Consider the following 24,791-nt stretch of genomic DNA (forward strand, 5'->3'; position numbering starts at 1 on the left):
GTTATTAGAGATAGTTAAAACACCAAATTCTTTTGTTAAAAAATAAGAAAAGGATTTGAGGTTTTTGTTGTTCACACGGCAAAGGAACTAACTCAATTCAGAAATCTGGGTGTGTTTGTGTTCCCTAATGTCCCATGAATAAAAAAGCAAACAAATGCTTCCACAAGCAGATGAGCTCTAGTCAAAATTGTTGAACTGAGAAAAGAAAACTGTTCTGGGACATACAAAATAATCAGTCAACATTTGCAATCTATGTTAGAAAAGGTGGGGCCTACCATCCACTTACCAGAAACGGATCAGTCACCTCATAGTCCTGCATCCTGATGCAGTCCATACTAATCTCGATCTTATTCGTAGGACCTTTCTCCATTGCATCACTGGTGAAATTCAAATCAATGGGCTGAACAGAATGCATTGGTCTAGGAGTATAATAAAAAACAAACAGAATACCTTTAGGCAACTGTCATCAAGCAAATATAGGCATTTACAGCATTACCAATAAGCCCTGCAAGAATATACACTACATTGCATAAAGTATTGGGACACCTCCGTAGGGTTCAATATTGAGTTGGCCCAACCTTTGCAGCCATAACAGCTTCAACTCTCAGTCTCCGCTCTGATTCATCCCAAAGGTGTTGTATCAGGTTGAGGCCTGGACAGTCAAGTTCCTCCACCCCAAACTCGCTCATCCATGTCTTTATGGACCTTGCTTTGTGCACTGGAGCGTATTCATGTTGGAATGGGAAGGGGCCATCCCCAAACTGTTTCCACAAAGTTGGGAGCATGAAATTATCCAAAATGTCTTGGTATGCTGACACCTTAAGAGAGTTTCCTTCACTGGAACTAAGGGGCCAATCCCAACCCCTGAAAAACAACCCCACACCATAATCCCCCCTCCACCAAATGATTTGGACCAGTGCACAAAGCAAGGTCCATAAAGACATGGACAAGCGAGTTTGGGGTGGAGGAACTTGACTGGCCTGCACAGAGTTCTGACCTCAACCTCATAGAACACCTTTGGCATGAATCAGAGCGGAGACTGTTGTCCAGGCCTTCTTGTCCAACATCAGCACCTGACCTCACAAATGTGCTTCTGAAAGAATAGAAGAATGGTCAAAAATTCCTTCAGACATGCTTCTAAACCTTGTGGACAGCCTTTCCAGGAGAGTTGAAACTTTTATAGCTGCAAGGGTGGGCCAACTCAGTACTAAACCCTGCTGACTAAGACTGAGATGCCATTAAAGTTCATGTGCGTGAAAAGGCAGGCATTCTAATACTTTTGGCAGATTCAGGCTAACTGCCTTACCTAATTAACTGCTAACTATCTTTCTAATGACTTGGGTTAAGGCAGTGTTTCTCAATTCCAGTCCTCAGGCCCCCCCAACAGGTCAGGTTTTCAGGATTTCCCTCAGATGAAAAGGCTGTGGTGATTACTAAGGCAGTGAAACTGATCAAATCACCTGTGCAAAATAATGGAAATCCAGAAAACCTGACCTGTTGGGGGGGCCTGAGGACTGGAATTGAGAAACACTGGGTTAAGGTGTGTTGTTGACTTTCTGCAGACCTCTTTTCATGTCAACAGGAGAAAAGCATTAACCTTCTAACGGTCTCTGGCAGTATATACCACTAATATACCAATAGGTTCTGACGGTCTATCTTAGGCTCTATTCGCACTATTGAAACTCCAAAGTCACACGATTTCCAGTGCTACGTTGATGCGACTTCCGGTGCGATTTTGATCAGACTTTAAACTCAATGGATCTAAGTCACATCAAAAGTAGTATCATAGTACTGCAGACACTTTTTCAAAGTTGCTGCAGCTTTACGTTGCACTCAGGGCTCAAGTCCTGCGGGAACGCGTGGGAACTGAGTTTCTGCACTTTTTTCACAGCAGGAACTTAGTTCCCTTTGCAGGACTAGAGCAGTCGAGCCGCCCGAGCCAATCCTTCACTAAGCGGCAATGCCCAGCTCGAGTCACTGAAAGGGGCAGGCGAACCATAGGCCTCGTACAGACGACCAGATCTATCCGCTGGGATTGATCCGCGGATCAGTTCCAGCGGACAAATCCGGTCGTCTGTACGGCCTAGCGGATATTTTTCCGCGGAGATTCGTCCAGCCGATCGATTTCAAGCGGATATAAATTTCTTAGCATGCTAAGAAATCTATCCGCTTGAATCGTGTCCAGCGGATTGATCCGGTCGTCTGTACAGACTCACCGGATCAATCCGTCCGCTCCCATCCCTCGCATGCGTCGTAATGATTCGACGCATGTGTGGAAGTAGTTACCTTCCGGCGCGACACGTCACCGTGGATGTATTCCGCGCGGATTTCGATCTGATGGTGTGTACAGCCATCAGATCCAAATCCGCCAGAGGATTTATCTGCTGCTCCAGCGGATATCCTCTGGTGTGTACGGGGCCTTAGTAATCCTTTATGTTACTGGCCGCTTGCTGTATATGGATTCATCAGGTAGTGTGTGGGTATTCCGTCATTTCCTCGATGCCGCAATGTCTCCTGGGAGCTTTTGTCATTGTTCCCAGGAGACATTCCGGAGGTCTGCCGTGAGTTATCGCAGGATTTAGAAAGAACTTGCTTGCTTAAACCATGCGGTTTAGTAATTATGCATATGAGTGTATAACTTTTTTTGTGGGGGAGTGGATCTTGGGTGGGAGTTCCCAAACTTTATTCCCCAGGACTTGACCCCTGGTTGCACTGATTTGAACAGGTACCATTGAGAAGAATTGGCTGCAACTTGTCATGCAACTTTGCTGTCCAAAGTTGCATGACTAGTTGCACAAGTGTGAATGGGGCCTAACATGCAGGCAGTTTCTAATAATAATTTGTAACATGTTATTTTTGTCAGTCTCTTGTAATGTGCAAGCAGTCTAAGGCCCCGTACTCACGACCAAACATGTCTGCTGAAACTGGTCCGCGGACCAGTTTCAGCAGACATGTTTGGCCGTGTGTATGCCCGAGCGGACCATTTTCGGGCGGATCGGACAGGTTTCCAGCGGACAACTGTTTCCTTAACTTGCTTTAAAACAGTCCGCTGGAAACCTGTCCCCCCGACATTTACGGTCGTCTGTACAGACCTACCGTACATGTCCGGCCGCCCGCCATCCCTCGCATGCGTCGAATGACTTCGACGCATGCGTGGAAGCATTTAAAAGGCAGGCCCGCCCACGTCGCCACGTCATTGTCGCGGCGACACCGCGTCATCTACGCGGCGACACCGCGGACACGCCCCGCGTATTGTTTATGCGCGGAATTCTGTTCGATGGTGTGTACAGCCATCGAACAGAAGTCCCCGGGCAGACATGTCCGATGAAAACGGTCCGCGGACCGGTTTCATCGGACATGTCTGCTCGTGAGTACTCGGCCTAACAGTCTCCTGTGAAGTGCAAGTAGTCACTGATGCTCTCTAACATCAGGTACAATCCTTGACAGTCTCTTGTAACATGACAACATGAAGCTAGTCTCTAAGGGACATGTGTCTAAATCTCCACTTCCTCTGAAGCCAACCCACTTTTGGATTGTGCTTCAGAGGCTACTGACAGTCAGTGAGGAAGTGTCGCAACGCCTCCTCACCACTTGTTTTAACTTCATGATCGTCAACAAACGTGCGACAGCCATGTGTACTGCGCGCGTTAACAAGGTACTTGCAGCACTTCCCGAGTTTGCATGAATGTGTAGTGTTCAGCGCTAATCTGATCAAACATCTGATTTCATTGTACTACGAAAAGCCAAATGAACCCACACAAAGCGTTTTTCAAGAAACTAGCTTTTTAAAGTGTATATATAATATATACACATATATAAAGAAATTAAAGTAAAAAGATGATATAACACAACATTCTAAACCCTCATGCACACTAGACTCTTCTGAACGCCTTTCTCCTGACAGGAGAAAAACACAGTTTAGGTGCGTTTAGATGCATTAAGGAACGTCAAGCATTTGGACAATCATTAATTTCATTGCCCAGAAAATTATTTTATTCTGGCCATTGAAAGGAATTAACATTCAAGTGCTAAACCCGCCTAACGTTTAGGCCAGTTCATAGAATCAGGTTACGCATAGATATCCCTAAGATCCGACAGGTGTAAGTGTCTTACACCGTCGGATCTTAGGCTGCAATTCCAGGCCGGCCGTCCAGGTTCGGCTTTTTCCGGCGTATAGTTACCCCTGGGTCTATGAGGCACAGCCAATGTTAAGTATGGCCGTCATTCCCGCGCCAAGTTTCGAAATTTTTACGTCATTTGCGTAAATGTCGTTCTCGAATACGGATGGACGGAATTTACGTTCACGACGAAAACAATGACGTCCTTGCGACGTCATTTAGAGCAATGCACACTGGGAGATTTTACGGACGGCGCATGCGCCGTTCAAATAAAATGTGGGGTCAAGGGAAATTTACATAAAACACGCCCCCTACATCCCCATTTGTGAACTTACGCGGCCTTAGGCCGCAACACATACGCTACGCCGCTCTAACTAAGGGCGCAAGTTCTTTGTGAATAAAGAACTTGCGCCCAAAGTTAGAGCGGCGTAACGTATCAGAGATACGTTACGCGGGCCGGACAGATACGCCAATGTATCTGAATCCGGCCCAAGGGGAAGATTTCCTAAAACTGGTGCACACAGAAGCTGGTAAAACCGGTGTTTGACAGCTGCAGTGCATGAGGCCTATTAGGATCCCATTAAGACCCTTAAAATGTATGGTTGATAGCTGATACATCCCCAACAAAACTTACCCTAAAAACTCCCAAAGACGGTCAAACACCCTAGGGCTTCTATTTTCTGTGCTTTGTGAAGACTGAGACACTGAGGTTCGATAATATCTCTCCTTACAAGAGAAGTGAGATGATGTGTCCACAATCCTTAAAAAAAACAAAAGCATAAGAAAGGTTTGTTATAAATGATACCTCTGCTGTGTTACATACTGTATATAAAACAAACAAAAAAAAAACATAAAATATCTAAAGCCAAAAAATGTCTTGTTTCTCATGACTGTTTTTGGGCAGTGTCTCTTGACCTAAGGTATGTGAACTCCTGGAATGTGTAATCTCAGGGATTGCATTCAATGTGGTCTACAATCTCTGCTTCTTCATCATTGAACCCATAATGGGTGATTTGGATACCCTCAATAGTTCAAAAAAGCTATCCCCAGAGCCCATATTTCTAATACCTCTGGTCATGGAGGGTGTTCACATCTGGAGGTCCCTTTCTGAACAGACAAAAAATCACAGCTTGGGGCCATGAGGCAAGTTTCTTAGCAAACTAAGGTCTCTCAGCTGGAGACTATAAGGGCAACTTTCTTTGGCGTTTGGTTATCCTACGCCTATGCACAACTACTGGTGGCCAATAAGATTTCTGGGAAATGCTACATAGTACCAGGGATCAATTTAGAGTCTTTACTGACAAGTCCCCGGGACAGCTTCTACCTTCTAGCTTCCTGCAGACATGGTCCAATGAGTGAGGCAATCCTTTTCCAGCCCAGATACTTTGTGTTGATGTCCTGCAATCAGTTTCTAAGCAGATACATCCAGGCCCTCAGCCCTGGCACCACTGAGGCCTCTAGCACAGCTACCCAGTCCACATGCTGCTTAAGAACAGCAACCCCTCGGTCATTGGAACATTTCTGGGGAGAAGGTACACAGCTCCCCAGTGCTTCAGACTATTTATAAATTTTCCAGCCCCCTTTTGAGCGCTCCTCTCTAGGGATTGGCTGGAGCATGATAACAATTCAGGATGGTTATTTGACTCTCCCATCCCAAGCTCTAAATACTGCTTCCAGAGGCAGGGGGAAGCAATCAAACTGCATCAATGTCTGCATGCAACACAACCTGGTTCAGTATCACTTTTTAAACTTACATGATCTGTAAGGGTTGACAAGACAATAATTATTTTGCACATACATTGTAAGTACTGATTTTTGATTGTGTTGATTTTCCTCGTCAAATTTGTTTATTATTTTTTAAGACCCCTTTCACAATGGGGTAGTGCGAGCAATATTGGTAAAGTGCCGCTAGTTTTAATGGTGCTTTACTGCTGTTAGAAGGGGTTAAAAAGGGGGTTAAAAGCGCCCGCTTAGCATTGCTTTTAAATTGCTTTTAAGTCGCTTTGAAAGCGGCGCCCATTCATTTCCACGGGCAGAAGTGGTGAAAGAGCGGTGTATACACCGCTCCCACACAACCCCAAAGATGCTGCTTGCAGGACTTTTTTCCTGTCCTGCAAGCGCACCGCTTCAGTGTGAAAGCACTCTGGCTTTCACACTGGGGCTGCAGAAGAGGCAGTTTACAGGCGCTTTCTAGGCACTATTTTTAGCGCAAAAACGCCTGTAAAGTGCCTTAGTGTTAAAGGGGTCTAAACATAGAGTAGGTGACCGCGATATTGTGTCAATCTCGCTGCTTTTATCGGCGAGATTGACCACCCACTCACGGGAGCCAGCGCCGAGTTGGCTCACCGGGAAGGGAAAAATGTGTTGAAGCCGACATACGTCCGACTTTCAATGAACGGGGATCCGACTTGGATCCCCGCCAATACCAGGCACTATGATTGGTATGAATCATGAGGGGGAACCCTACGCCAAATTTTAAATAAAAAATCGGCATGGGTTCCCCTCCAGGAGAATACCAGGCCCTTAGGTCTGGTATGGATTTACCAGACCCTTATCCAAGCATGGAAAAGGGGTGGGGACAAGTTAGCGCCCCCCCTCCTGAACCATACCAGGCCACATGCCCTCAACATGGGGGTTGGTGCTTTGGGGCAGGGGGGGGCATCCTGCGGCCCCCCACCCCAAAGCACCTTGTCCCCATGCTGATGAGGACAAGGGCCTCTTCCTGACAACCCTGCCCATTGGTTGTCTGGTCTGTGGGCGGGGAGCTTATCGGAATCCCGGAGCCTACTTTAATAAGGGGGCCCCCAGATTCTGGCCCCCCACCCTAGGTGAATGAGTATGGGGTACATTGTACCCCTACCCATTCACCTGGAGTAAAAAAGTGTGAAGAAAAAAAAACACACTACACTGGTTTTTAAAGTAATTTATTAGGAAGCTCCGGGGGTCTTTTTCCAAATTCGGAGGTCTTCTTCCGACTTCGGGTGTCTTCTTCTTCCGACTTCTCCGCTCTCTTTTTCTGCTCTCCGGTATCGTCTCCGGGCTCTCTGGTTCTTCTTCCTGCGTGATGCGCAGGGATTTATATAGGCCTCGTATGACGTCACAGTCCCATCATGCTCCGGGAGGTGATGACATAAGGGGCAGGATCACCGGGTGACATTACCCGGTGACCACGCCCCATGCCTATATAAATCGTTGCACACACGCACACGGCATTACAGCAGGATGGAGCGTTGTGTCAACATTGGAAGAAAATAAGAGGGGAGAAGACTGGGCCACCGCTAGTAAAAGAGCTGGAAGAAGATAGCGGAGGAGCCCGGCAGAAGGAAGAAGGCACCGGAGAGCGGGAGAAGAACCAGAGAGCGCAGAGATGACACTGGAGAGCAGAAGAAGAGAGCCGAGAAGTCAGAAGAAGACTTCCGAAGTTGGAAGAAGACCCCCGGCACTGCCTAATAAATAACTTTAAAAACCTGTGTAGTGTATTTTTTTCTTGACACTTTTTTCCTCCAGGTGAATGGGTAGGGGTACGATGTACCCCATACTTATTCACCTAGGGTGGAGCTCCCAGATTCCGATAAGCTCCCCGCCCGCAGATCCCGACAACCAACGGCCAGGGTTGTCGGGAAGAGACCCTTGTCCTCATCAACATGGGGACAAGGTGCCCCAAAGCACCCATACCCCATGTTGAGGGCATGCAGCCTGGTATGGTTCAGGGGGGCACTCGCTCGTCCCCACCCCCTTTGGTGACCGACCGGGCTGCGTGCTCGGATAAGGGTCTGGTATGGATTTTGGGCGGACCCCCATGCCATTTTTTTGGCGTAGGGGGCTTCCCCTTAAAATCCATACCCGACCCAAGGGCCTGGTATGCTCCTGGAGGGAACCCCATGCAAAAAATTTTATTTAAAATTTGGCGTGGAGTTCCCCCCTCATGATTCATACCAAACATGGTGCCTGGTATTGGCGGGGATCCAAGTCGGATCCCCATTGCTTCTTTTTCGCGCTCACTGTAATGTGTTTTTCCTATTGCAGCCAGCGCGAGATGTACAGTATCCTGTCGCCGGGAACCAGCGCGATGGGATCGCGCTGGAAACACATTCTCGTGGGCAGTTACTGTAACAAAGATTGAGTACATACAAGGATGGTGGTACAACATTCAAATAACAATAAAGCTAAACATATCAATATATGAACAGGATCATAACATAACAATGTAAAAATGTAACGAGTAGAGCAACGAATAAAACAATAAAATATTACATCAAAAGCATTAGAAAATTTAATCAGAAGGAAAAAAGTAAGCTAGTGACCATTGGTTCCTTTTGAAGAGCAATAATAAGGAGATCAATCTAATAGGTATATATTAAAAACAGTAGAGATAGGGCCGGATTCAGGTAGATCGGCGCATCTTTCTGCCGGCGTATCGCATCTCATATGCGCTACGCCGACGTAACACAGAGAGGCAAGCAGAGTATTCACAAAGCACTTGCTCCCTACGTTGCGCCAGCGTAAGCCCGCCTAATTCAAAGTAGGTGGGCGGTGGGCATGATCCATTTAAATGAACCGTGACCCCATGCAAATGATGGGCCGAACAAACGGCGCATGCGCCGTCCCGTAGACGCTTCCCAGTGCGCATGCTCAGAATCACGTCGGAACGAATGCCTAAGATACGTCGAATCACTGAACGTAACCTACGCCAAGCCCTATTCACGTAGTCCTACGTAAACGACGTAAAATACGACGGCTGTTTCGTGGTCCATACCTTTGCATGGGATGAGCCTCCTTTAGGTGGAATAACTTTACGCCGCAAGTACACCTTACGTAAACGGCGTATATTTCTGCGATGGGCGCAAGTACGTTTGTGAATCGGCGTATCTCCCTCATTTGCATATTTGCAATGAGGCGGCCAGCGTAAATATGCGCCCAAGATACGCCGGCGTAGGAAAGTTACGTTGGTCGGAGGAAGCCTATTTTCAGGCGTATCTAGTTCTATGGGCACGGCGCATAGATACGACGGCGCACATTTACACTTACGCGGCGTATCTGTAGATACGTTGGCGTAAGTGTTACGTGAATCCAGGCCAATGTTCATTGTATAAGTATCACACAATGTTAAAAAAAAGTAGAAAACAAAAAAATAGGAGTAGATAAAGAGAAGGGGGTAGAAAAAAGTGGGGAAGGGAATGGGGGAGGGGGGGGGGTTGTGTTTACAAATGGTGATGCGATCCCAAATAAATTGAAATTATAGTCAAAGCAAGTAGAGTAAAATTTCCAAGGCTTTAATAGTGTGTCATTGAAGTCTGGAGGTAAACAATGGTAGAAAATCCAGCAGCATTAAATGAGCCAATATAGGTCTAGTTCCCATTTGCAGACATATGAGGGGGGACCAGTATCAATACTAGCTAAAATGTTCTTATAGAGAAAGAAAACAAGTCCTCTAGCATGAGGGTCAAAAATAGATATGCGTTTAAAACGCAACATCTGGGATAGTTGGGATTTGGAATTGAGATAAGGTTGGAAAAAAAATGATTTGCAAATATCGGAACAGTTCCGATTGAGTAAGTTCAAATTTATTTAACAATGTATGGAGGAAGCAGATAACAAATTATATAAATTATCTAATTTCTTCGTCTCTGTCTCTCCCCATCTCTTCATCTTTTCCACTGCCTTCTCCATCAGTTTTTCTGTATATTTCATGGTTTTCTTAAAAACTATAAATGTTTTCCATATACTGTTAAATCTTTCTGCCTGTCCCTCCTCTCTACTACTAAGATATTCCATTCTAAATATACGATCAGTTGATTAGAGCACAGGGTTATTGTTTCGCGCTGCGCCGGGAAGAGTCTCGCTTCTTGGGCTCAGTTTTTGCAGATACGGAAAAAAAGGGCTTTATTTCCAGGTAATACCTACAGCTACTTGCACCCATACAAGCACCCGATGTTCTTCCCTGTAGAGGGAAATGGGAGAGTGACATAGGACCCATAGATGGGGAACAATGGGAGCAAATACTGAGTACCGGTCCCTTGGTTTCAGTCTCGGCGGCCCAAAGACTGTCGCATTTATTTATTCTTCACAGAGTCTATCGAACTCCAGTACAATTACACCGGTGGGGTAGACGAGATACACCCATATGTCCCAAATGCCAGGCACACACGGGAGACCTCATCCACATGCTTTGGAGGTGCCCCAAGCTAGTAAGGTACTGGAATGCAGTGCTCAAAATCATTAATTCTACCTATCAGGTCCAGTTGCCGGTAAGCCCACTGGTGTGCTTGCTGGGGGGTATAGATGAGGACCTTTACCTGCCTCCTGTCTACACTGCCTTGCTTAGACTGCTATATTTGGCACGGAAACTTATAGCAAGATACTGGTTGTCTGCCCGGGTTCCGTCGAGCCGACAGTGGGTACAGGAGGTCAATAGGATCCTTATAAGGGAGAAGAACACATACTTGCATAGAAAGGCACCACAGAAGTTTGCCAACATATGGCAGGGGTGGCTGGGGTCTCCGGAGGTAGCCCCTCCACAACTGGTACTTGATAGGCTGTTAATTGGTTAAAACCTTGGTTAAGTAGAATGGTGTGATGGGGTCATCTCTATAAACTACTGGGCGAGAAATTACTGGGTTGAATGACCTAACGAATGTTGTACCTATGGCATCAGGCTGGCTGGTTTTCCCCCCTATTGTTTTTGGTTTTTCCCCTGTTCTTTGTTTCTTTTTTGCCCCCCTTCTTTTATTATTTTTGATTATCTTACCCCCCTTTTTTTTATGTCTAAAGTGCCTACAGTTGGAACACCAGATGTACGGAAAGATCGCATCAGAACTATTACTGTGTTAATGTATTGCTCCTTGGCTTTATGCTTGACTAGCTTTGTCCCGGGTGTGGCATTGCTTTCTTTAGGTCATTTATATGCGATGTACATGTCTGTTATTTTGTACTGCTACTGTTTTTCTTTTTCGAAATAAAAACTTTACTGATTTAAAAAAAAAAAATATACGATCAGTTGGTCTAAACCATAACATGTTAGATACTGAAATAGGGTCACAGTCAATAGACTCAATTGTTACTCATAAAATAATTTATTTTATTGCATGGTATTTTGGTAAATGTGCAAGGTGTGCAGCACTATAGTAAGCAAAAATATTTGGGAGACCCAAACCTCTGCAGCATTGTGGGAGACAGAGAGTGAATTTAGAGGTTTGAGGTTTCGTTTTACCCCAGATAAAGGAGCCAATTCTGCGCTGTATAAGCCATAAAAAATTTGATGGAACTGGGATGGGCAAGACTCTAAGGGCCAGATTCACAAAGAGATATGACGGTGTATCTACAGATACACCATCGTATCTCTGACGTAAACTGGTCCTATCTATGCGCCTGATTCATAGAATCAGTTACGCATAGATAGGGCTAGATCGTACAGTGTTACAATGTGTTACACTGTCGGATCTTTTTTTCAATTTAAAAATGGCCCAGGGGGCGTTCCCGCTGATTTACGATAAATAATATGTAAATCAGCGAGATACGCAAATTCACGAACGTACGCGGACCCGTCGCAGTGTTCTTACGTCGTTTCCGTAGCGGTTTTCCGTCGTATACTTACCCCTTCTTTTATCAGGCGCAGCCAATGTTAAGTATAGCTGGCGTTCCCGCGCCGAATTTGAATTTTCCTACGTCGTTTGCGTACGCCGATTCACGAACACGCGCGTCGCAAGTCCCGCTCACGTCGCAACCACTGACGTCCTAGTGACGTCAGTGGGAGCAATGCACGCCGGGAAATTCCCCGGACGACGCATGCACATTTAAATCGGCGCGGGAACGCGCCTGATTTAAATATGACACTCCCCTAGCTGCGGAATTTGAATTCCGCTGGGGGATTTAGGATCCGCCGTCGCAAGTTTGGAGGTAAGTGGTTTGTGAATTAGCCACTTGCCTCCTAAACTTGCGGGAGCGGATCTTAATTCACGTAGAACGAGCGGATCTATAGATCCGCTGCGCTACGTGAATCTGGCCCGTTGAGTGCAGTACATTTTTGATAGTTAACAGTTAAGCACAAAGGGCCAGATTCTCAAAAGAATTACGCCGGTGTATCTACAGATACACCGGCGTAATTCGAAAATCCCGCCGGCGTATCATTGTTTTGTATTCTCAAAACAAGATACGCCAGAATTAGGCTAGGATCCAACTGGTGTAAGTCACTTACACCGTTGGATCCTAAATGCAATATTACGCTGGCCGCTAGGTGACTTTTACGTCGATTTCAGCGTCGCATATGCAAATGAGCCGAATACGCCGATTCCTGAACGTTTTTGCGCCGCTTCGCCGTAGTTTACGTTGTTTCTGTAAGCGTAAGGGTACCCCTGCTATATGAGGGGTAACCTTACGTCGGTCCGCCGTATGCCATGTTAAGTATGGCCGTCGGGACAGTGTCGGGTTTTTCCGTCGTTTACGTCGTTTACGTAACTCGTCGCGAATAGGGCTGTGCGTTAATTACGTTCACATCGCAACCAATGTATTTGCGGCGTACTACGGAGCATACGCAGTGGCCTACGTTTAAGGCCGGCGCATGCGCAGTTCGTTCGCCACGGGGGCGCGCTTAATTTAAATACAAGCTGCCCCCTTTGATTTACGCGGGGATACGCCGGGCCATTTAGACTACGCCGCCGCAAATTACGGAGCAAGTGCTTGGAGAATATGGCACTTGCTCCAGTAAGTTGCGGCGGTGTAGTGTTAATGGCATACGTTACGCCCCGCTCGTAGATACGCTTATCTACGAGAATCTGGCCCATAATGTGTATAAAATGGTTTAGGACAGAGAGGAGATTAAGTGCTGCAATATGGGGAGATAACATGAAGAGTAATGCCCAGTACACACAATAAGAATTTACGATGGCGTAAAATCCGATGGTATCCACTTTTAAAAATGCAGTCCAAACCCCCATTTTTGAAGAATATATTGTAAGTATGGCCATGAGACAGTGTCAAATGCTTTCATAATATCAAACGATAAAAAAAAAAATCACACAGGTAGCCGTTTGGATTTAGCAACATGGGCGAGTTAAGAAACTCTATGAAAATGATCAGTTGCGAGGGTAAAAAGCCCAACTTGATCTCGATGAACAAGTTTGCCTATTACTTGATTCAAGCGGGTCACAAGTATTTTAGCTAAAAGTTTAATGTAAATATTAAGAAGCAGAAAATCCATCTGGGCCGGAATTTTTTTTAAGTTTAAAAGCCTTTATTGCCGTGATGACAGAGATGGGTCACTCCAGTCGTTCACTGTGGGTTTGTGAGAGTGTTGGAAGGGTAATTCGTGAAAACAGGGAATCAGCAGCAGCATGGTTAAAATTATGGTTATGCAGATATAATTTAGTAAGATTTTAGCGAAATGTGTGTAAAATTTTGAGGATTACTTGTGTATGAATGACGGTTTGCAGTGAGCCTAAGGTTTGAGCTAATAGGGTATCTGGTTTGCTTGCTTTGAGGTAATAAAGGTGTTGTGATTTATTATAATTTATCTGCAGAAACAGGTCGAATTCTAAGTGGGCTCTATCAAGCTTAGTAGAAGGGGAGTTTTGGAATGCATCATGACACAGATTGAAGTCATTTTAAAATTTGTGGTGAAGGAGCTTATGCGTACCTCGAATTACAGGTCTATGGACTTCCCAAAGAGTGAGAGGGGAAATATCTGCAGAAGTGTTATTAACGCGATAGTCATTGAGAACATGTTTAATATCTAGACAATGGGACGGGTGAGTTAGAATCATTAACCACTTGTCAACCGATGCACGACGATATACGTTGGCAGAATGTCACTGCTGGGCATATTAACGTATATATACATCCTTTCTATGACGCAGCATTGTGGGTGTGCGCATGCCGCAAGCTCCGTGAGTGTGACCGTGGGTCCCGCGGACTTAATGTGCCCTGGGAGTCCCGCGGTCATCTCACGAAGAGGAAGAATGGGGAAATGGTGATGTAAACAAGCATTTCCCCATTCTGCCAGTAACCAGGAGCAGTAGTCAGTGTCATGTCACATGTAGCCCAGCCCCCACACAGTTAGAACACATTCCTAGGACACACTTACCCCTTCAGCGCCCCCTACTGCTTAACCCCTTCACTGCCAGTCACATTTACACAGTTATCAGTGCATTTTTATAGCACTGTTCGCTGTATAAATGTAAATGGTCCAAAAATAGCACCAAAAGTGTCCGATGTGTCCGCCATAATGCCGCAGTTACGATAAAAATCACTGATCGCCGCCATTACTAGTAAAAAAATAATTATTATTAAAAATGCCATAAAACTATCCCCTATTTTGTAGACGCTATAACTTTTGCGCAAACCAATCAATAAACGCTTATTGCCATTTTTTTACCAAAAATATGTCGAAGAATACGCATCGGCCTACACTATATATTTTTTTTATATATTTGTTGGGGATATTTATTATAGCAAAAAGTTAAAAACATCGCAATTTTTTTCAAAATTATCGCAAAAAATGTAAACTGCAGAAGTGATCAAATACCACCAAAAGAAAGCTCTATTTGTGGGGAAAAAAGGCAGTCAATTTTGTTTGGGAGCCACGTTGCACGACAGCACAATTGTCAGTTAAAGCAACGCAGTGCCGAATCGCAAAAAGTGCTCTGGTCTTTGGGCAGCCAAATGGTCCGGGGCTGAAGTAGTTAATGCACCAAGATACGCAGGATGGGGAGGAGATAACCGTACAAACTGCACTATGATCGGACTAAGTAAAGGGCATATTGACTGATGATAGGATTTTTGGGGCCATGCAAACACTTAGGAAGATATGATTAATCCTAGAAAACAATTTGTGTGGATGGGAGTAATATGTAAAGCGTTTACAAGCTGGATTGAGCTCACGCCAAGAGTCTAACATGTTATGCTTAGAGATAAGTTGCTGAAATGAAAGCTTAGGGAAACAGGAGTAGAGAGAAGGGAAGATTTATCCAATAAGGGAAAAAGAACTTGGTTTGAGTCTCCACATAATATCACTGCACTTAAGTTATGTGAATCAATAACATGAAAAAGATGGGAAAAAAATTATAATGGATGTTTATTAGGAGTATAATATGTTACAATGGTTACAGCAACATCAAAAATGTGCCCAATCATAATGAGGTAGCGGCCTTCAGGATCTTTAATTTCAGATGAAAATACACATGGGGTTGTATGATGAATAGTTATAAAGCCTAATTGTTTAGTAGCTGCCAAGGCTGTATATACCTGTGCATAAGATAAGCTGAAAAAGTAGGTTGTTCAGTAAAATGGGTCCCCTGTAGGCAAAGAATGTTGATTTTTGCTGCGGAAAATTAACAGAATGCTTTAGTGCTTTTTTTGGTATATTAAGACCTTGGACATTTAGAGTCAAAATGTTTAAGGGAGCCATATGGGTGTTATAAGGAGTTGCATAATAAAAAACGTAAGTTCTGACAGTAGGATCGCATACATTTCAGTATAGAAGGTAGGAAAAAGGAAAGCCTGGAAGAGAAGAAAATGAATTGGCTCTCGTCAAGCAGATATTTCTAAGATTTGTAAAATAATAAAAAAAGCTAATAGCTTAACAGAACGGTGTCCCATTGTTCCAAAATGTTCCATACCCATTAATGTGTCATGAGAAAGCATAGGAAGAGGAATGGAAGGGATGGGGTAAGGTGTATACAAGTAACAAAAAAACACAACAGAAAACATGAAAAAAATAAATAGCCCGAGGCTATTATAGCGAACAACTCACTGCTGTCAGAAAAAAAAATTGCACAGCAGAAAAGTTGGGAGTTAAACAATAGAAAAAGTTTGCATCGAGTGAGTTCGAAAGTTGTAAGACAAAAAAAAAAAAAAAAGTTTACCAAACATCTAGTTAGTTGAAAGTTAAAGATATAACAATACCTGACCTCAAGTCAAACAAAAATAAAAAAGTCAATCCATAGAGTCTTCAGGAGTTGGCGTAGGAGAAGAAAAGCTTTCGATTTAGAACATTGCTTTGGTTGAGAGCGCATTCTAAAAGCTGGATGTTTTGTAAAGAAGATTGGAGTTCTTCAGCAGAACAGCAGACATATTTAGATCCCTGGTAAGTGAAGCAAATTGAAAATGGAACGCCCCGAATGCCATAAGATGTATACCACCTTTTCATCAATTAAAACTTTTTTGTTGGATTAAAAAGAAAATGGAACGCCCCAATTGCTCGTGATTTGATGCAAGGTTGCCAACTTTTAGTAAATTTACAAACAGTTTTAAAAATCCATAATTGTTGCATCTGGTAATGAATGTCATTTACTGACATGCAGCCTACACGTCCGTAATGGAGAATCAAGGACAGATGCAAAAAGTACAGATTTTACAAACTGTTTATAAATTTCCTGAAAGTTGGCAACCCTGATTTGATTTCGCTGTAAAACTTGAAGTGGCTTCAAAGCCCAATGCTTAGAGATGGTGAGCTGAGATAGATCAGCAAAAAGTTAATAGGTATGCCCCTGGAAAATCACTGAATCTTTTGCTCTAGCTGCAGCCAGAAGTTGTTCCTTGGTACGGAAATAGTGAAATTTGGCGATAATATTGTGCGGTGGTCTATCAGCTTTGCGAGGTATAGATGTCCATCTATATTCGTTTGACTAGTATGGAAGGCTGTAATTCTTGAAATAGGGATAGCATAGTGAATTGCAAATCAGTGACAGATTTAGGTATTCCACGTATACGGATATTGGAATGCGGGGCCCTATTTTTGTAATCTTCTAAACAAGATTAAAGGACTACGTTTTCCTCTTTGAGGTTTTCAGATTCAACTGCATAGGCCTGGGTGTTATTTTCAAGTTCATCAACCCGCAGTTCAAGATTTGCAATGCGTTGGCCCAGTTCTCTGATTTCCCTAGTCAGACTGTTTGTTATATGATCTGAGGTCTGATATAGGGCTTTGTGAATCATTTTTTCAAATTGCTTTATAACAGAAGAATGAGCAGAGTCTGTAAAATATGTAATTTGTGAATTATGTATAGATGAATCTGAGTCATTTTCCCCTGTGTTGCCACAGATACTTTAGAGTGCTGAGAGGATTTCACTGAGTGTGAGGTACCGGGGGGGAGGGGATGCAGCTAGTGCCATTCTGACTGAAACCTGAGGCAACAATATTTACCGGGTGAAGCTGAGCCGGGACACAGTAAAATAAGGCAGAAACATCCCTTTAGGAGCAGAATTCTAAGCTGGCATGTCTGCTCACTCGGGCTCCTGATTTTCCAAGATACACGAGCACACAATCCCATCAATCAAGATTAATGAATTGCATAGCATTCTGATATAAAACAATGCTTTAAAATTCAACAATGTTAAAATTCTAATGTTTTTTGCATATTGGAGTGCTGCTTTATATTTTCCAGAGAATGTTTCATTGACGTTTGCCCACTATTCATGATGTGTTAGCAATTAGGTTCAAGTTGTTATCTTAGAGAAGAGTATTTCCAATACAAAATATGTTATTATATCTAAGATAGCTTACATAAAGCACTTCAGCAGCATAGTGTTATTGGACAATATTTTATCAAGTGTACACTATCCAGAACAGAGAAAGGTCATATGAAACCTAAAATTGATAAATAAAATAAGTATGTCCCTCAATTAGTGACCAAGTAAAGAAAATCACTCCTATGAGAAATGTAGGTGAAACAGGGGCAATGACCCAGTTAATAGAAAAGGTCACACAAGAAAAGGGTGTCTTGGTTATGCAATACAAGGTAATTTCAAACACATATGAGGAACATATCCTGTCAGTTATAAGGCATTAGTATTCGATAAGTATGAATATTAAAAATAGATCCAAACAAATTGCATGCATGCCATAGAACAGACTGACTTACACTTTGATTTACAGTATTAATGATGACACTTCAATAAAAAAAATATTTAGTCTCTGTAGTTAGTATTGTGCTTTTGCATTTGGTAATTTTTGATACATTTCAAAAAGTTTAAATATAATTTCTAGCTGTTCTTATTTAGCATATACTGTATTGTTTGTATATACTGTATGATGCTTATAATATAAAATAATGCTTGCACGGATAATAAGAGCAGAGACAAGTGTTCTATTCTGCACATTTCTATAAATCTACTTTCTGTTAGATTAAAGACAAGACTCAAGCCCTAATACAATTTATGCTCCCTTATTACTCCCAATATTTTTATATTTTTTTTACAGATATTCCTACAGATCTGGAATGTTGTCTATTATTAATTACACTAGATTGAATTCTTTCCTAGGGTGATTTAAAATATTTACTGTGTTAGAGAACCTTAGTTGCATGACCCTTTGCTTTGGCCTGCGAAAGCCTTTGGGCTATGCACTAGGTGCTATGACCTGATGCCTGAACTCTGAGCCTACTAATCACAAAAAAGGAAAGCCAGGGGCCTTTCAACAAAAGAAACTCCCATTAGAATCTTTCAGCACTTCTGGAGCCAACAGTTAAAACTAGCTTGTTATTTAAAATGAGGGCCACTTTCTTTTTTAGAAGAGAAATACTCCATCTTAGTGTAAATAACAGATATATTTTCTGAAACCCTACCTCTGTGTGATGGATATTATATCAAGGGTCACTTTACCAATCTCTTCTTACCTGGGGAATGCTGGGGCGAGGGTCATATTTTGGGTCCACAATTTGGTAAACTAAGTGTGTGGTATATGATATACATATTGTTGCCAAATTTTCATTGACAGTCTCCTGCAAAACGTAGTGTAGTCTCAGACAATCTCTGACAACTAACAAGCAGTCTTTGACAGTCTCTTGTAAAATGTACAGCCTCTGACAATCTCTTTTAACATGTGCGGGTTCTGACAGTATCTTGTATTAGGTCATTTGTTTCTTGAAGCAAGGGATCACTTTTGAGCAGCCTTTTGGGAAATAGCTGCAGTAATAATAGATTGCAGGTACACTATCCAGCAACAACTGGTTAACTACCATGATAAATACACATAGCTAAGCTTAGCAAGTAAATGGCAAAATCCTACAGTTAACCCACATAGAAGAGGTGCTAAAGAGTGAACGAATCATCAACATACTGTATAGTGATAGTGAACATACTGAATAGTAACATTATAAAGTGAACCTCCACCAACCCATTACATACCTTTGTGCCTCATTTAATTTCATGGGCCCACACAAATTACTGCCAGTGTTAATGACATAATATATCATATAACTTCCACCAAGTTTTAGGCATACATTATCACATTAGTCTATAAGAGGAACTACAGTCTTCTTTTTAACACCCATTCTAGACCATTTACACCTGCTATACTGGGACATCTGTTGTTTACATGGCTCAATAGCTAATGCTGAAATTTGCATCCACAAATGAATGGGTCAAAGCTATTACTCACACCTTCCATGTTGTTTTTGGACAGCTCTGAATGAATTTCCAAACATTAAAAGTTAAGGAACATTAGATTCTAGTAGTACATTAAAAATAAATGATATAGGGACCCGGTAAAAAGGTAATAGCAGGGTTCATATGATGCTGTCTTCTGGATAAAAGCTAAAAATAGGGGTACATACTGTATTTTCTTTTGGAAGACTGTAACCTCTTGACAACACAAGGTTCTCACAGATGCAGAGCGAGGAGCTCCAGAGTACTGAGTAGAAAAAACATTTTTTGGGGTTTTGTAATTCCCTGATTAGGGTCTGGAGTCTGGGCGCTTCAAAAAGCTTTGGAAGGAAAGAAGCCCCTACTCCTGAATCCAGGTCTTGTCAGAGAACAGAAGTGTGTGTGAGCAGGTGTGCACAACCCTTATAATCATAGGCCCCACAGCATTTGAGGGCTTTACCCTCCTGAGGAGTCCATAAGACTGCAAGGAAGCAGCCAGAGGGGTGCGTGTCTGAACCGTACAAGTCTGTGGAGAAACAGACAGACAGAGGCCCCAAGCCTAAGGGCCAGAGAAGCAGCACTGTAAGAGGTGCAGAGGTGTCACATAAACACAGGGGTGCTATGAGGTGGTCTGTGGGACCAGACCAAAAGACTAGGCTTGAGGCCTCTGCAGCAGCACTGACAGAAAATGCCAGGAGGCTTAGTATTATTTATTTTGTGTATGACGTGAAGGTGGAAACCCCTGCAAGGGCAACTGTTTTTGAACTGTTACTGTCTTTTCAAATAAAAGTGGGCCAACAAGCCCTATAACTGGAATTCCTGGCTGGAGTGAACTCATTGGTAGCACCACATCTTGAGCAAAACCCCCCACATATCGCAGTATATATACAGTAATCCTATACTGTATATCCCATATACTATATATCTCCTGGGATTTACATGCAATTTACACCATGCCCCTTTAAAGGATCACTAAAGGGAAAAAAAATTACTGAAATGACTGTTTACAGGGTATAGAGACATAAAAGTTAACTGATTCCTTTTAAAAAATGATTAAAAATAGATTAAATTGGGGGGCGTGGCCGGGATGTGAAAGGAAGCAGACGTGCGTTAGCTGAGCTCCGCTCTTACCCTTATCCTGACTGATTTCCAGCGCAGATTCCTGCATCCAATACCCGTCTCGCAGGCACCCTGGGGCGGAAGAAGGCACCCGGTACCCCGCGAGCCCCTCCGCTGTCGCCGGGCAAGCTCCGTTCGTCCTCGACGCCTGGAGCCCAGGCCGAGGCGGCCATCTTGCCCACGAGGCTCGCAGCCCTGGAGATGTCCGTCGACTTTCCACCCCTGCCTAATCCATTGGCATCCCATGCCGCCTCTCATGCTGAACTCCTAGCAGCCATCAAGGAGGGCCGGGACTCCGTGATGGTGAAAATTGACCATCTAGTGGCGGATGTCAGCCTCATCAGACATGACATGGACAAATTTAGGGCCCGGTTCGTGGAGGCGGAGGGCCGCATCTCTCAGCTTGAGGACTCTACAAGGGCCGACTCCAGGGATCTTCATGCCCTACAGATGCAGGTTAGAGCCCTACAGGAGAAATCCATCGACACGGAGAATAGGCTCAGGAGGAACAACATCAGGGTCCTGGGCCTCCCGGAGCGGGCGGAAGGGCCCAAGCCTGCGGAATTCACAGAAACCTTCCTCATCTCCCTGCTAGGCCTACCAGCTATGCCTCCCACGTTTGTGGTCGAGCGGGCACACAGGGTTCCTCCTAAACCTCCGGTTCCAGGGGCCCCCCCGCGGCCTTTCCTGCTTCGCCTATTGAACTACCGGGACAGAGATCGCATCCTGGCGGCGGCCAGAGAAAAGAGGGATCTGATGTATGAGGGAGCTAGAATCATGCTGTTCCCGGACTACTCTCCTGAGGTGCAACGCCAGCGTCGCTCCTTCACAGAGGTATGGAGAAGTCTGCGAGACCAAGGCCTGAAATTCAGCCTGCTGTACCCCAGCAAACTGCGGGTGATAGATGGGGATCGCACGCGCTTTTTCACAGACCCGGACGCGGCTATGTCGTGGCTTGAGGCCCGCGGATGACATGTACCTCGTGGCAAGTATGGCGGCTAGTTTCTGCTTTTTCCCTGGGTCACCCCTTCCCCCATCCCCCCCTTCACTGTGGTGGGGACTTATCCTTGGTTTGTGGTAACAGAATATGGCCTCTGAGATCTCGATGATGGTCGGTTCTCCCCTTCCTCACCCTGATGCACTGCTCTGTGGTTCTCCCTCTTTCCGTTGTGCCACCACCATCCGTTCTCTGCTGACTGATGCTGCTCTTGGTCCCTGATCCTGCTGCTGCGGGGAGAGAACTGTTTCTGTGTCCCCCAATAGTTTTCACTCTACACTGTGGACTGGGATCCGGTTCCCCATACCCCTCTTGTTATATAAGCACATACATCTTATTTGCTTCCCCCTTTTTTTTTTTTTTTTTTTCTTTCTTCTTTTTTTTGTTTTTCAATTTATTCACCTTTTTTCCTTCTGCTGTGCTGATTTTGCTCGCACACCGTGGCATTTCACTCCGAGTGTCGTTACCCCCCGAGCCTTGGCCCCTATACCCTGCCCAGATGGGGAATCTGCCCATACTACCATATAGAGTTGGTAGCTCAGCGCGCCGACATGGAGGCGCACCGCTCAGAAGTTCAAGAACTGCGACGCGCGGAGGCCGTCAAACCCCCCCCCCCTGCACTTGTGTTCTATGCGGATTCTTATCTTTCTTATTCTGAATTTTATTTTTGCCCTACTTTTTGTTTTTGGTTTTTTTTTTTTTTTTTTTTTTTTTGTTCTCGAGTGCCCTGTCCTACTTGGGCACTGTGTCTATGAACATTGACCGAAGGCCTTAGCCGTGAGAGGGCAGCCTCGCGGATGCCGTGTAGGGCCCGAGTTTGAGGGCTCATTTACACCCTAGGTTTTTGACTGTTCTAGTTTGGGGGAAAACTATTCCCACCCCTCAGGCAGTTGCTGGAGGGATGGGACATAGTCGGATAGGCACCCGGTGCCTGGGAAGTTTGTTGTTGATTTTTGTGTTAAATGTGTATGTTATGCTCAATGTCTTGTGCTCTGTAAAGATGGTGCCCTGCACGGGTTTTATTGACATGATTTGTGATGTACTCGAGGTCTTGCTGTTCCTGAGGTGTCTCGGGGTGCTCCTATGTTTATATCCTGTCCTCCCCCCACCCCCTCGGCCAGATGGCTGACCGCCCGTCTGACTCATTTTCTATCCTGTCTTGGAATGTCAGGGGTCTGAACTCCAAGTTCAAAAGAGCCACCCTTTTTCAGTACTTGAAGTCCCGCCCAGCACAACTAATCTTACTCCAGGAGACTCACCTCATGGGCAGCAAGATCCTGACCCTTAAAAAACCCTGGGTCCAGCGAGCGATACATGCTACATATTCCACCTATGCCAGGGGGGTGACAATCCTTATCCATAAGAATTTTCCCTGTGTAATTGAAGAAGTCCGCACGGACCCCTTGGGTAAATATGTGGTACTTGTCTTTACATTGTGGTCACAGAGGTACATTGTTGTCAATTTATATATTCCCCCTCCCTTCTCTTCAGAACTATTATATGATGTGTTGAATAAGATTGCGCCATTCTGTCCGGGGAAGATTATGGTGATGGGGGATTTTAATGCCATCTTGTCCCAAGAACTAGACAGACCTACCCCGCCGAAATCCCGGTCCTCCGACCTACTGGCCTGGGCTCAGGCGGTGGGTTTGGAGGAGGTCTGGAGGTGGAAGCACCCGGATGTACGTGCATATTCCTGCTACTCTGCGTCCTACAAGACCGCGTCCCGGATAGATTTGGCCTTCTCCAATCCCGCACTGTTAGCGGATGTGTTGGAGGCGGACTATCTTCCTAGCGGTCTGTCGGATCATAGCCCGCTGAGGGTGGTGCTCCGCTCTCCGGCCTCGCGGTGTGCCGCTCTTTGGAGACTAGGCGTGCAGTGGGTGAATCATCCAGACGTGGCCGCTACTGTACCCCCCCTACTGACTGAATTCTGGGAGAGAAATGCTGATACGGCCCCCCCGGCTGTAGTCTGGGATACCTTTAAGGCATTTACAAGGGGGCAATACATCTCCTCTATAGCCAGTGTCAAAAAACAGCTTTCGTCACAGCTGAGCGAGTTAGAACAAATGGTTACAGACCGCACTGCAACATACAATGCTGACCCCTCGTCGGATCACTTTGAGCTGATGATGGCGGCCCAGCGTGACTTACACCTCCACGTGGCCGAGGCCACTCGTCTGGAAATGCACAAGGGCAGGCAGAGGGTCTTTGAACAGGGTGACAGAAATGGACGATTTCTGGCCATGTTAGCTCAACATGATCAGCCTCTCACGACTATATCTCTCCTCCAGACCCCAGGGGGGGGAACTGTGTCCTCCCCTCAAGACATACTGCAGACCTTTAGGGACTTTTATGGAACCCTCTACTCATCTGGGCTGCCGGCGGATTTCCGGCCCGAGACGCTAAATGACCTACTAGATCCTTTGGCGCTGGGCTGGCTCTCCGACCAGGAGAGGGAGGCCCTGACACAACCATTTACAGCTCTCGAGGTCCAAAATGCCATCCAGTCCTTCCCGCCGGGCAAGGCGCCCGGACCGGATGGGCTCCCCCTAGACTTCTATAGGGCCCATGCCAGCCTACTGGCGCCCCTGTTGGCTCAGCTCTACACCACGTGTTTGGCTGACGGCAATCTCCCAGTCTCTATGTACCATGCCCACCTGACACTGATATATAAGCCCCCCAAAGACCCCACTTCCTGTGGCTCCTATCGCCCTATTGCACTACTGAACACTGACTTTAAAGTACTCACCAAGTTGTTAGCCCTGCGGTTATACCCCATGTTGCCCACGGTAATAGACTCTGACCAGACGGGGTTTATGCCCAGAAGGTCTACGGACGTTAATCTCCGGAGGCTCTTCACTAACATTCATACCCGACACATTAATACCGGAACGAGGACTGTGGCCTCGCTAGATGTAGAAAAGGCCTTTGACACGGTCGAGTGGCCTTTCCTATGGGAGACTCTGCGCCGGATGGGATTTCCATTACTCTTTATAACTTGGTTACAGGTAATCTACAGGGCCCCTACTTCGTCGGTACGCCTGGGTGGTGGTGTTTCCGCCCCCTTTCAGCTTTCCCGTGGCACTAGGCAGGGCTGCCCTCTTTCCCCGGCTTTATTCGCCCTTGCCATCGAACCAGTAGCAGAGGCATTACGCACATCCTGTCACATTAGGGGACTTAGGGTGGGTCTGCTGGAG

At 45.0% G+C, this 24,791-nt stretch overlaps 1 protein-coding gene across 5 annotated transcripts in view; it reads right to left on the reverse strand.

Moving 5' to 3' along the window:
• The window catches only part of TP63 (tumor protein p63), a 198,325-nt gene that overhangs the window by 118,818 nt on the left and 54,716 nt on the right, over positions 1–24,791 (reverse strand). For all 5 annotated transcript variants that reach the window (XM_040349578.1, XM_040349579.1, XM_040349577.1 and 2 more), the window contains exons 2-3: positions 4,753–4,878; positions 287–419 (exon numbers count right to left, since the gene is read on the reverse strand). In XM_040349578.1, the coding sequence (XP_040205512.1) occupies positions 287–419; positions 4,753–4,878 (259 nt within the window). The remainder of the gene's footprint in view (positions 1–286; positions 420–4,752; positions 4,879–24,791) is intronic.

Source organism: Rana temporaria, chromosome 4 (genome assembly GCF_905171775.1).
Source record: "Rana temporaria chromosome 4, aRanTem1.1, whole genome shotgun sequence".
Taxonomy (NCBI): domain Eukaryota; kingdom Metazoa; phylum Chordata; class Amphibia; order Anura; family Ranidae; genus Rana; species Rana temporaria.